Here is a 13,683-nt window from a genome sequence, read left to right as displayed (position 1 = left end):
CTACATTCATCAGTATACACATATTGACTTGCCATGTGGACAACAGCATACATCTGTACCCCGGGGGACTGTGAGTCACCCCAAAAAAAGGACTTTCCTGAGGCTGAAGGCCGAGGGAAACAGTCTGTTTTGGGGGTGACTGACAGGCCCGAGGGGTTAAAGACGTATGCTGTTGCCCTCATGCCAGTCAATATGTGTTTTATAACACACCTCATCCGCAATCATGCATAAGAACGTACCATACACAAAACTTGTCGCATGTAATATGCTGGAGTGCTTCGGTAAGAAAAAGTTTTTCAACAGGATCGCAATATTTCAGCAAAACGTTCAATGCACCTTTGATTATAGTGTTTGTCCGTTTCGAGTCATTGTTGGAAACCAGAGCATTCAGTTCTTCTTCAGAAAGTAGGATAAACCTAGAAATTTCTCGACTGTTGTTTCGATCGGCCGCGGACAACATCTTTGTTTACATTCCATCCCACACAGGCGGTGAATGTCGTTTTTGACGTCAGCGGGCATCATTTTCGGAACTGATGCCTGGCAGGCAACAGTTCCATCAAATGATGCCTGATGACGTCGTTTACGTAGATCCGCACAAAAAGAACGCACAATTGGCGAATTAGAATACAGACCGCAGATGAGGTGTGTTATAAAATGATCTGTAATATATTGCTGTAAAATGGCGTAATCTATGGATACTCTCATGCATTCTACACACCCTTAGCAATAATGCCAAAAGTTTGTACATATGTTATACCCGTCTTATGTTGGGTAGAACTTTGGTTGTGGCTATTGTCAACTATAACCCACATTTAGCCAAACATTCTGCAGTTTTTAATGGACTATACAACATTTGATAATACCCTTACACATCAAAAACCACCCCTTTGGCAACAAATATCCGTTCAGGACTAAGAAGTAGCCTTATTTCAAAAGTTGAAAAACTCAATATTACCGGTACATACATGTTTGAATCAGGACCTCCCTTCATAAGAGGGACAAGGTCATCAGTATTGCACTCAAAAGCCACATATCGTAGATCATAGACTGTAGGGGGTGGGAGTAGATGGATCCCCCTCTGTCTATGCTTGAATACATTTGACCATAGACTTTAAAAACGTTTTTAAAGTCTATGATTTGACAAGAAGAAACTGAATAGCTGCCCCTTACAAGAGTCATACTGATAAAACTGTCGAAAGTCACTGTTACTGGGACTTTTCAAGACATTGTGATTGGGCATATCAATAAAGTTCATAAATAGATGTACCGACAACTGGAAGTGATCGATCTATAGGCAACAGAGTGACCTGATACACAGAACCAGGCAAACAGCTTGTAAGGAATTGTTCATCTTTCAAACGTATCATTTTCCCTGAAGGTTTAATGTTACAAGGCAAGTGTTCAAAATCTTACCAGATTTTTCTAATACAAATAAGTAGACTGTCTGCAGATAAATTCTCCTTATGCCATAATCATAAAAGGTCTATAAAATCCAAATAAGGGTAAGTAAATATAGCTTCAAAAGTTTTATTTCAGAAAATTGAGATATGACAAACTTTGCTCCTTTAATGGCAGTTTTGCCAGCAGTTATTAAAATCAAACTCTCTGATTTTGATAGTTGGTATGATGATGTCAGATTTATGCAGTATCTGAGGCTGTTTCATGCATACGTACCCTTGCATGTACAGAAAGTGTAAGCATCGATAAAAACAATTTTCGTCAAAATAAATCTTGATGTGATGCTTTCATTAAAAAAGAAATTGAATTCTTCTGATAAACATAATGTAGACACAGAATCTAAATATTTTATGCTTCATCCCCTGAGGCATAAACACAATATTTCAAATAAGTATTTGTCTCGTCCAGTATTTACCAAAATAATTGCATTCTATAAAACTATGATACTACAAGAATCCACTTCGAATGTATAAACATAGGGCCAAAGTCCCTGAAGCTACTATAGACATGGATACAAAATTAAGTATTTCCTGACTGTATGAAATTATCTCACTAAGGTCATCCTAGGGACATGTAAACCAAATATTGAAGCTGTCTGACCAGCGGTTTTGAAAAAAACAAGCGATTCAACTGTTAACAGAGCTCTGCTGTGTTATGTAGAGAATAACCTTTTGTGACACATGTATTGATGAAGAAGGTGGATATCTTTGATAGCTCATTTCAGGATTGCCTGACCAAAAATGGAAAAAAATTCCGTAAAAATACAGATTTGCATATTTCATCAGACTATATTAGTGTATAATAGCAAATAAACGAGAGTTAATTACATTCTAATCAAAGTAAACAAGACTTGCTTAAATCAAGATTTACGTCATAAAAAAACAGCATATCTGTCAGGTTATAAAGAATCTTGAGCTGGTTATCTTTTGGTAATATCAGTATTTTCATCCTATTAACCAAGCACATTTTAACTTTCAAATTAACATTGTAAGTAAGTTCTGTTGAATAAGTTGAGACTGTACGTACTCAGAGAAAGCACACTGAAGAGACAAATGTTTGAAACTTAAGAAGTTCAAGGTCATCAAAAGCATTATAAGGAATCATGTTACACTTTCATTGCACTGTTTACACAGATTGCATAATTGCTATAAATAGCACATGAGGAATCTTACAGCCTAGCTTTACCATAAAAACCCTATCACTTTGACCACTCTTTTAATTGACCACTCTATTTTTTCCTCAAAAAGTAATCTTATTTTATCCTTACCAAGTCAACCATAAATGGAAATTAGAACTTTCTCTATCTCTATTTATTTGACCACCCTATCATGACAAACTATTATGAACAATTTCTTTTAGATAACATCAAAGTTGGGATTCAGGAAAGTTGCCTTTACATGTTTTAATCCTCAATTCACTATGAACTGTCAAAAAAAGTTGAACTTTCTGATAATTCCACACTAAAATTATTTGGCTTTGATGATTTCCTAATTAATTCAATTATTTAAAATCATATTAATTATTTTTTTTCTGGGTGAATTGATAGGGTTTCTACAGTACAAGAATTACATACAATGTAAGTCAAACTTGACCAAAAATGACAAAAAATTCCTTAAAAATACACATTTGTATATTTCATCACAATTTGAACAAATCTAAGTTGGGTTATCCCTAGGGACCTGTATACCAAATAACAAAGCTGTCTGACCAGCGGTTATGAAGAAGAAGATTTTTTACCAAAAACACCTTTTTTGGCATTAATTTGCCTATTTTCAACAATATCTAAAAATTAAAAAAAATAGTTTCTCAAAATCATATTTTTCATCTACACAACAAATATCAAATCAGTAAGTACAGCGGTTCTCAAGAATTTGAGTGGACGGACGCCTCACAAACGGACATACATACATACATACATACATACATACATACAGACTGACGACGGACGCCGGACGGATACCCATCCCAATAGCTTCTATAGACTATAGTCTATAGTAGCTATAAAACAGAGTCTTGCATTAAGCAATCTACCCATCCTCACTAATTATTAAACAAGTCTCAAAATAAAAGAGAATATGTTTCCCAATCACCATGTGACATTTTCACTTCGTATCAAGTATCTGTTGATGCAACATCACAATACTGACCAAACATCAAGTAGCACAACAGGAAGTAAAATTAAGCAAGTTCCATGTAAATATTCACCCACTGCTCAGTTCCATAATCACAACACCAATTTCTGCCACAAAAAGTAGCTATAGCAAGTCCGTCTATACTAGTACCCCCATCCCCTCCATCCCCACCCCTGGGGAAAGTTGGGCCCTGGATTTGCAAAATTTCACTATCTGTTCCAAGTTTTGCATTTTTGTCGTGAGTCACAGTGTTCATGCACCTACGTCATGACACTGGCAAATCGTCTTCATCTAAGTCCTCTCATATATATCATTTACCACTCCTGTCAATTATTTCAACAGTATCAGAGAAAGAAATGTCTCATTTTCTTTGCTGCTGCTGCTGATGCTGTTTAAGTTTCTTCAGAATGTACCTTGCAACAAGCTGTTGAGCTCTTTCCTCCCAGTGGTGAAGTACATTAGCTGGAGTACTGAGTTGATCGCCCTCTAGCCTGTCAATCAGGGTAACACACACCACACCAGCTGTTGATGCAAACAAACGAAAATTAATTGAGATAAAATGCGTATTGGGGACAAATATTCAGATTTTCAAATTATTACAATTCTTTTCTGACCTACCACTTGTGGGTGCTCATTTTACAGCACTTGCAGCAAGAAAATTTTCACCATCCTAATTTTTTGTGAAAATCATCCATTTTCTTTATTCCCAAAGAGATAACACAGTCTCAGAGATGTAGCCATTTTGAATTTCAAAAATTAGTTAAAATGTTAGGTAATTTGTTTCTCTAGCTCCAAACTTTGCATGGTGACTCCTGATATTATTCTTGGTTTGGTAAGAGACTTGTTGAAAGTTTCATTGAGGAAAGTTTGAGCAAAAGTTTAAGTCATTCACTTTCGAGGTGTATACTACCAAATAATTGGTCGTTTGATAAAATGATTACAATCTCGCTTTGACATTATTTTATAGTAATTACTGATTTTACACTCAAATAATTAGACATGCTCTGACCAAATATGTGACCCCTTATCATTTCCAATTTTGTGATGCGGTCCTCTGTACCAATATCACAGTGACTGCATAATACAAAAGAAGTTGTCATACCACCTAGCTTGGTAGTTTTAAATACATTCTGTCTCATACATTCAAATCTGCCAGAGGTTGCCAGTCTAGTACTGGACAAAATTTGTTGGTGACAGACCTAAGACTTGTTCATCCCTACACTGAAGATTCTTCACACAGCAAACAATGTGACAATGTAAATTTTAGGAATATTACAATTGCAAAAAAATCAGAGAAAAAATCATACTACTCTTATTTCTAAAAGACCTTATAGTTTCTCTCATTTGCTTGTAAATTAGTGTAATGAGGCTCACTCTACATTCTTCCTTAAGGCTGTATGTGCCTCGAAAGTGAAAGACTTAAACTTGTGCTCAAACTTTCCTCAAGGAATCCTTAGCCAGTCAGTCTTTTTCGATATCAAGAATAAAAATCAGGGGTGACCGTGCAAATTTTGGTACTAGAGAAACAAATAACCTAAGATTTACTGATATTTAAAATTCAAATTGGCTGCCATCCCATGGTGACTCTATGGAGAAAAATAAAAGTTTCGTATTTCGAAAACTAAGCCAGTAAATCATTTACTTACACCAAAAGCTTTAAAATGAACCCCCAAAAGTGGTATATCAGAAAAGAATTGTAAAAGTTTGAGCGTCCGAATATCCGTCCCCGAGGCGCGATCTTCCTTAAAACACTGAAATATTGTCTGCTCATGTGTTTTCTTGTTTCCCATTCCTTTCAACCCTCACTCTACCTTTTATATTTGCTCTGTTGGTCATAGCAGCGAAGCAAGACGACTCCATTTCTACATTTCCAACTCCATTATCGTGTGCGCTCTGTAGGTAATCCATTTTATCTTTCACAGTGAACTCACAGAATGCACCATCAAGTCGACCCTGACCTATGTTCAAAAGATAGAAAGGTAGACAATATTTGAATTTCATAACCAACAAAAAATAATTATTACTGTTTCTGCACACTTGGTTCTAAAACCTGAGGAATATCATTATGTTGTGAATTGCTGGACCAGTAGATGAAAAGTCCAATAGTAATGACCAACACTTCAATAAAGTTGGCGTGTCGTCTGGATTCTATTTGACCTTTGACATCCAGCCATTTTACCAGTATGTATGTACATGTACAGGCAAAATCTGACACGCCATCATTTTATTTGCTTCCTTTGCAATGTGAACACAATAATGTATGATATAATTTTGCCACTGAATCAGTCTGGAATAAACCCAGAACGGGTGCAAAGTTGAGAGTTCAAAGTTCATTACCTTCATAGAAATCATCAGTTGACAGTGTTTTCTTGATGACAGCATCAAAATCATCACCAGGCAGACAACAGGATTGGACTTCTTCCGCCACCTCTTTGCTGAGAGTTGTCGGCCAGGATTTCATCTCACCGAGTATTGGCTGCAGTAAACAATATGAGATACATGATTATTCCTATACCTCAATTGTCTTGGTCCTTTCATAGACCCTTTTCTCGAGGGTCTATGGTCCTTTGTACATACCAGCCTAATACATTTTACAGTATTTGTTTGGGATTTTAAACATTTCAGCCCTATATGCTCAAATTTAAAACTGCATGGAAAGACTTCTTTCTTGCTATGAGTTGCTATCAGTGTTCAGTTCTGTAAGTCTGTCAATAGCGTTGATCGCGATTTCGGGTTTGTTACTAAATATAGCTGCAGGCGCGCGTCTTTTGGACAAATATGCTGAAATTCGGACAAATTTTGTTGTTGTATGGGTGGCTGTTGTTGCAGCTTGTAGTCTCAGTCATCAATTCATACAAATAAGTGTGACGCTAAATAGCCTTTCTAACACTAGGAGGTTTTATTTTCGTCATTTATGCGGAAAATGCGGACAACTGTTTATTTATGCATATTAATGAGAGAGAACAGTGACGTCATTTGCGATAAGCGCTATTTTAAGGCAAGTACTACCTGAATGTTTTCCATACAGTTACTGTGTAGGCCTGCAGTGACTGTATAAACCAAACAATTTGTATTAATAAAGTTTAGTTCCATACAATATTATTGTTTGGAAACTCAAGCAAAAGAAGAGCTGAGGTTATATCAACTGAGCATATCACAACGAACATGTAACCATGGCAACTATTCAGGTGGAATGAAAAGTTCTAGAAGTTCATGTGGCTTTGAAAAAAGACAGAAGGTAAAAACAGTCCTTCGATGGTAACTTACCAGCTGAAAGACAGGCTGAAATTTGTAGTTGACAGCTTCTTCAGAGATAACAACTGTACCAGGTTTCATGCCAAGACCCCCGGACGTACCGATGCGAAAGAAGACAACATCAGTACAGCCAGCATAGTGCATCAGTTTAATGATTTCATGTAACATGATTGACATCGACGGCATTCCTATTCCATGCTATCGAGGAAAACAAAACAGACATAGTATTGTAAAACTGTAATTTATTCAGTCACTTTCAGTATTTATTGAATTTCAAATATCGGTAAATGTTAGGTAATTTGTTTCTCTATTACAAAAGTTTGCAAACCTCTGAATTTTATTCTTGATTTGGTAAAGCTAGTATGGCTGAAAGTTTCATTGAAGAAAGTTTGAGCAAAAGTAAGTCTTTCACTTTCTAGGCGAATTACCTGTACATTTACTCAGGACTTACATTGATTGACAGTACTGGACCAACTTTGTACATCACGTACCGATCTGTGGAACAAATGTTGGAAAGGCTCTGTCCGGTAGGAAGTTCCATTCCTAGTTCCTGTAGCATGTAGTTGGCAAAGGTTTCCATTCTATGAGTGCTGCCACCACAACAAACAAACTGTTCAATAAAAAATAAAACAATTTAAAATCAGCTGTTATCAATATTGATAAATTGCCTTATCTCCAATTTTTGCTGGTTTTAAAGAGGATATTTGAATACCTGTTTGTTATAGATCACTTTCTTTGTGTGAGTCAGAGAATTCTTCTGCTGCCGGGGAATTTGTTTGGGGGTTGTTTCCTTCGATACAATTTAGTGCACACCTTACTCTGTTACTCAACAACAATATAGAAATAAGGGGCTGACCATTAACGTTTATTTATAAGCAAGGGTGACAGGAAAGCCAAAAATTAACAGGCGAGGCTTGCCAAGCCTGTTAATTTTGGCTTTCCTCTTGCCCGCGCCCGTAAATAAATGTTAATGGTAAGGGTAGAGTTTGTTATTTCCTTCATATTATCAATGGACCAAAAAAAAAATCAAAATTTATGAAAATTTCCCACGCGCAAGACAACGGGCCCATGAACTTGTATTGCACAAATGTCACTCACTGAACGGTGACGTACTGCACTGCATGCAAGCTCAGTGCAATACGCGACACACTGTCCTGTGCACTGTAAAAATTTTGCAAATCCAGGGATTTTTAGAAAAAAGTGTCTTAACTTGGCCCACAGGTGCTCTAGTTTATTTTGTGAATGATAATGATATTTGTATAAATCACAATTTACATTTTAGCTGTAAAGTTATGATGTTTACAATCTTATTCATATTCAATGGCATGTAAACAAACCATTGCTGTGTATTTGTGGTCAGCACGCAGTTCAGCTTGACCAATTAAAATGCGATGAACAACGCAAGGTAATATAATTGAAAACGTTTGTCACAGTCTAACCTACTCTGCATGACAATCAATGCTCACATTTTGTGACGTTTTCCTTTTCTTCAGAAAATTGCTGCAACTCACACACAGTCAAGGTTCATGCATTACTAGGTCATACCAGTGGTCCAGACACTTCGTACCAAAACTAGGTGACACTCCATGCAAAGTCTTCCGGAAGATATTTTGTACCAAAACCCATATTTTATAGTACTACTTAATTATCCCATACATCTTCACCCCAAAGGATCCAAAGTATAATAGGTACCAAGGTACCAAAACCACTTTGCCAAAAGTTACCAGCTCATCCCAAAACCACAAATGGTCACAGTATAATGTTTGTAATTTGGATGCATTTCATACTGTGTGATGTTCTTTTGACTACCGAAAACTTTTTTCTTTTGCCAGAAACTACAAAAATGTGCCGGTCACAGCATGTGTACATGTACAATCATAGTGCTACAAGTAATAGTGTGAGAAAAGTGTCCAGCTATGGGAATGCCATCAGCTACCACACATCTTGTATAGGGCTAGCGTAGAAGCATGACGTGTATGACAGAAGTTACAAATGTGTCTTGCAAGACGTCTGTTTCTAAAAATGTGCTCACTCTCAAGACTGTTTGCAGGAATTAGATTCGTGAGCAGTGGTAGATTATTTTCAGCTTTACTGGTTGACAACCACACAAGTTTGAAGCAAATTAAACAGAATTGGGTGCAATGGTTCTGGGGAGAAGCGACTCTTTGGATGAAGAGGTTTTGGTACATAGATGTTTTGGTGCAAATAGGTATGGAACAAGGTGTTTGTTGTAACTTGGTTTTGGTTCAAAGTGTCTGGCAAACTTCCATACCATGGGTACTTATTTTTACGGGGAGTCACACCAATATTGTCTCAATCCTGTACAGTCAGATAGCCAGCACAGCAGGAGCTTGGCACAGCTGAACTTCATGGCTCCGTTATTTGCAACAGAAAAGAAGAATTGATTTCTATGGCAATTGTGTAAACACTGAGCAGCTGTACCTGAAGTACTTGCTGAGCACCTGTGGTACTGTTCCACCACTGCGCTATTGAATCAATACATTACCTTCACATCACCGAACATTTTCGGTAGGTCATTGCCAGTGGTCGACAGACCAAAGTGAAACAGGATATCGTTGTCCATGTCTTTGAGATTTTCGTTATTTATCAGCACCCTGTGGGAAATCATAGTTACCATACATCAAATATTATCGAGTTACAAATTCAAAAAGTAAACCAAATGTTGTACCGAAATTCATCACACACCCATTCACGAGGAAGATATAACATGTATATAACACACTATGGATAGTATGGGCATGGAACCCGTTCACAAATATGTGGAGGGGAACACGGAACCCCTCTATCGAGCAATGGGGTACAAAATAACTGTCTCCCTCGAGCTCCCTCTCGGCCTCCATGATGAATGATCGAGAATGCAGTTCTTGCGACTTGTGGTGTAGAATATAAGGACCTTGATAAACATAAAATTGATTTTCAAACAAACCCCTTGGCAACAATTCAAAAGTTTCAATTTCAGTGAGGCGTCGACTGAACTGAGCTGAGTGGCAAGGCCGTGCGAAGACTTTGTGTGGAAACCGCCGTCAGGGCGTCAGAGGTCATCTGCTTATGCTTCGAATATTGTAATAGCTATCACTAAAATTTGCATATTGTTTGCAATGAGTGTTCGCGATAGCATGAACAATATCCGCTTCGCGGTCATTTTGGCTTCCGGCTCCTCGACCCTCAACACTCACTGTGTTTACATACGAAGAAGCCACGTGCTGGTAAGAGATGTGTTCAAGCTGTCACCGAGCGCGGCGCGGGCAAGGGTCACCATAGCTGCTGTGCTGTCGCTCGAGGTTTTGCCTGGGTATTTGGGTCCACATCACAGGCGTTCTGTTGACTGCATGGGTAGTTTGCAAAGGTGTAGTTTGTGCTATGAGTTTATATTACGTTCCGACGTTCTGTATAAGGCTACAGGACAGAACGTCGGAACGTAGCATCTCTTCTACCTCCATGGTAGCATAAACTCTTGGCACAAACTACACTTTTACAAAAGTACCCAGTCAACAGAACGCCTGTGGTCTTACAGGCACTTGGCCCGTCGCTTCGCGATCGGTACTGATTCACAGTAGAGAGAATCAGTACCGATCGCGAAGCGACAGGTCAAGAGCCTGTGTGTGGGTCGAACCAGTGCGATCTACGTACATACCCAGGCAAAAACTCGAGCTATACAGCTGTAGTAGTATTATCATTTCACTTCTGACATTAAACACCCTATATTTGAGGCCGATGACCGCAACTGGCTTTTTGCCCATAGCATAGCCCAAAAGGACAATTTCATCTCCATGGTAACAAAGACGTTAGTTTTTTAACGTATAATGAATTGCCTTTTCAGAGGTAAATGATCGGCGAATAAAATTACGTGTAAAATGACGTCTGCTACTAGCAGCTACAACTACAAATGACAACAATAATCGTGCTGTAGATCATTTAGTGTGAATAATTTATGATACCTTGGAGAGTCGCCGTTGCTACTGTCCAGTTTTCGGCGTTTCTGTTCATTTAGTTCGGCCATCGCTGTCGATATTACTCAGATGATGTCAACCAGTTGGAAGCTGTACGCTAAATACGATCCCTGTCAGCTTTCGGTATCTATCACAGGGTACGTGTCGACTGCTGGCCAATCAGAAGATATTGACCCTCACCCAGCCCCCAACTTGACTGCCGTTCCACCAATTAGAACTGCTACACAACGATTAGCTATTTGACGTAGCAGTGCAATGTGACGTCGGGAGGGAGGATCTGCCGCAATGGAAGTGCCAAGTTGGCCGATTCGTACCGTGGAGTACCATACGCGGGTCAGCGGGTCAGTGAGATTGCAACTGCCATCGGAATCCAGTTTTTGGTTTTTTGCTATCACCAATTCGAGTAGGAGGAACTGTGACTTTCCGTTGGCCTTCGATTTTTTTATAGCTGAGTGATCACAACATTGAAATTGAATTTAATAGTTACGAGACTGTAAAGACACCAGCTGATAATAGCAGACTTTGTCCGTTGAAGATGCAATGAGACGCATTTTATTTTCGATCGCCAATGTCGACCTCGTCATTCTCGGCCTTCGTCAACGACGAGGCTGAGATGCTAGACTACAATGTCACAGTCAAGCGAGAAAAAGATTTTGAAAAACTGCGAATTACAAAGTACGTGAACAACAAAGAAACTTATTGAAAAGCCATCATCACCTGCAGTCAGGCGTTTGGGGTGTTCCTAAAATACCACATACTAAGGTACCGTTCAGTTTTTACGGCCGGGGGGGCTGGCAAAATCCAGGGGGGGGGGTCATCAAAATTTTGGAATCTGCAAAGGGGGGGTCATCGCTTTTTCACTGGTAAGAAAGGGGGGGTCACCACATTTTCAAAAACATAATACCAACAATAAAGTTCACTTTATGCCATTGCCATGATCGACCCTCTTTACCGGCGGGCCGCCTTCGGCGGCCCACTACAATAAATATACATTATGTATTACCCATGACCCTCTTAACAGGCAGACGCCTTTGGCGGCCCACTCCAATTAGGTTTACTTCATGCAATGGCCATGATCGACCCTCTTTACCGGCGGGCCGCCTACGGTGGCCCACTTTAATAAATTGACTTTATGTAATACCCCACGGCAATCTTAATGGCCATGCGCCTTCAGCAGCCCTGTCCAGTAAAGTCTACTTTATGCAATAGCCATGATCGACCCTCTTTACCGGTGGTACCGGTGGCCCACTAGAATAAAGTTGACTTTACGTAATGGCCCATGACCCTCTTAACCGGAGGGCTGCCTTTGGCGAACCACTCCAATAAAGTTCACTTTATACAATGTCCATGGACATGATTTGTCTATTGAAATGAAGTTAAAATTGCCTTACAGTCGTCCTAATTAACAGACGTTTCAATGGATGTGGCTGAGAAGTTTGTGCACTGGCTTCTCTGCTACACGAATAAAGTGAGCGGCGTACCGGAGTTCAAATCCAAACCATGCGGGTAAATTGACGTATGGGTTTTAGTTATTTTTAAGCGGGGGGGGGGGGGGGGGGGGGGGTCATCAATTTTTTTCGTCTGACAAAGGGGGGGGGTCATCTTTTTTTCACGAAAAATGCAGGGGGGGTCTATATTTTTTGAACACCGGCGACAAGATTTTGCCGGCCCCCCCAGCCGTAAAAACTGAACGCTCCCTAATACTAGTATATGAGCCTCAATCAAAGATCACCAGTATACATTTTGAGGTCCAGTCATTGCAATGTGATGTAATACAATGTTGTCAAATTTATTTTCTTGTCAAGTATTGTTTTGCTCTTTTGGTCTTATATTTTATGAACTTTATTGCTAATTTTTTTAAAATTTTGTTATTTTTATTGTTTGTATTATTTGTATTTGTATCACCTACAGATGATATAGTAGTATAGTAAAGTTGTTGTCGTTGTTGTTGTTGTTGTTGTATTACTATTATTATTGTTATTCTTTATAACATTATATTAGGGAGCCTTAATTTTTTAAGAGGGACGCAGGAAATTGGGAGGGGTGAGTTTCCAAAACAGTTATGCAGGAGGATGTAAATTTATACAACAGATGGTTGTGACGATATTTTACACAAGGTTTGTATTGAGCTATTACAATGACAACAAATTGAGTGGACAGGATACACAATAGAAATAGAATGGTTTTATTCTATATGGGTATCAGTCTACACTCAATACAAACATGGTTCTATCCACGACAGCACTGGTTTTAATGTGAACAAACAAATCATAAAATTGCCAGGTTTAGCATAAAACTAAAGATTCACTTCTGGTATCACTATGACACTATTGATATGCAAATGTTGAACTGCATGTACTCCACATAATGGCAGTTTGAATTGATAAGATATGAGTACAACCTATAAATGTTGTCATGATTGCGTTTAACAATCTTTTTACTGATGGAACTCAACATGATTTAAAATTTTCACAGGAATACAAACTGCAGCAGTATACAAGCTATATCAATACCCCTGTTGCAGTTTACAGACCTGTGAATATACAGCCACATCATCAGTTTGAAGTTGAACAGTTAGAGCTAGTATGACGGTAAATAAACATTTCTGGTCGTGACACATTGCCTACAATTAATCAGTTGACTAATGATAAATCACGTTGAGTGTCACGTTTACTGATGCAGTAGCATGGTTTATCCGCATTGGATAGCTATTTGATATCAACATAAATACTGACAGACACAGTTTAAAGCATGGACTGGAGTCCAACATGCCATTTAAAACAATAGTGGCTGCTGTTTGTATACCACAATCTATATAGTGGGGCTCAACCTTTGTATTTTGTTGTAAAAATCTCTCTATAGAAGGG

At 38.6% G+C, this 13,683-nt stretch overlaps 1 protein-coding gene across 3 annotated transcripts; it reads right to left on the bottom strand.

The window, feature by feature from the left end:
• Nucleotides 1-1,497: 1,497 nt before the first annotated feature.
• Nucleotides 1,498-10,959, bottom strand: LOC139117055 (uridine phosphorylase 1-like). Of its 3 annotated transcripts, none has more exons than XM_070679883.1 (7): nucleotides 10,805-10,959; nucleotides 9,352-9,460; nucleotides 7,297-7,455; nucleotides 6,858-7,043; nucleotides 5,928-6,066; nucleotides 5,402-5,548; nucleotides 1,498-4,112 (listed from the first exon to the last, which is right to left on the bottom strand). In XM_070679883.1, exons 1-7 carry the CDS (start codon nucleotides 10,864-10,866, stop codon nucleotides 3,952-3,954), a joined length of 963 nt encoding a protein of 320 aa, XP_070535984.1. In that variant the 5' UTR covers nucleotides 10,867-10,959; the 3' UTR covers nucleotides 1,498-3,951. The 3 variants fall into 3 exon arrangements, with proteins under 3 accessions (XP_070535984.1, XP_070535986.1, XP_070535985.1); XM_070679885.1 differs by lacking the exon at nucleotides 10,805-10,959 and adding an exon at nucleotides 10,043-10,063; XM_070679884.1 differs by lacking the exon at nucleotides 10,805-10,959 and adding an exon at nucleotides 9,793-9,927.
• Between the last annotated feature and the right edge of the window lie 2,724 nt (nucleotides 10,960-13,683).

Source organism: Ptychodera flava, chromosome 18 (genome assembly GCF_041260155.1).
Source record: "Ptychodera flava strain L36383 chromosome 18, AS_Pfla_20210202, whole genome shotgun sequence".
Taxonomy (NCBI): Eukaryota; Metazoa; Hemichordata; class Enteropneusta; family Ptychoderidae; genus Ptychodera; species Ptychodera flava.
This window is presented reverse-complemented; position numbering and strand designations above follow the sequence as displayed.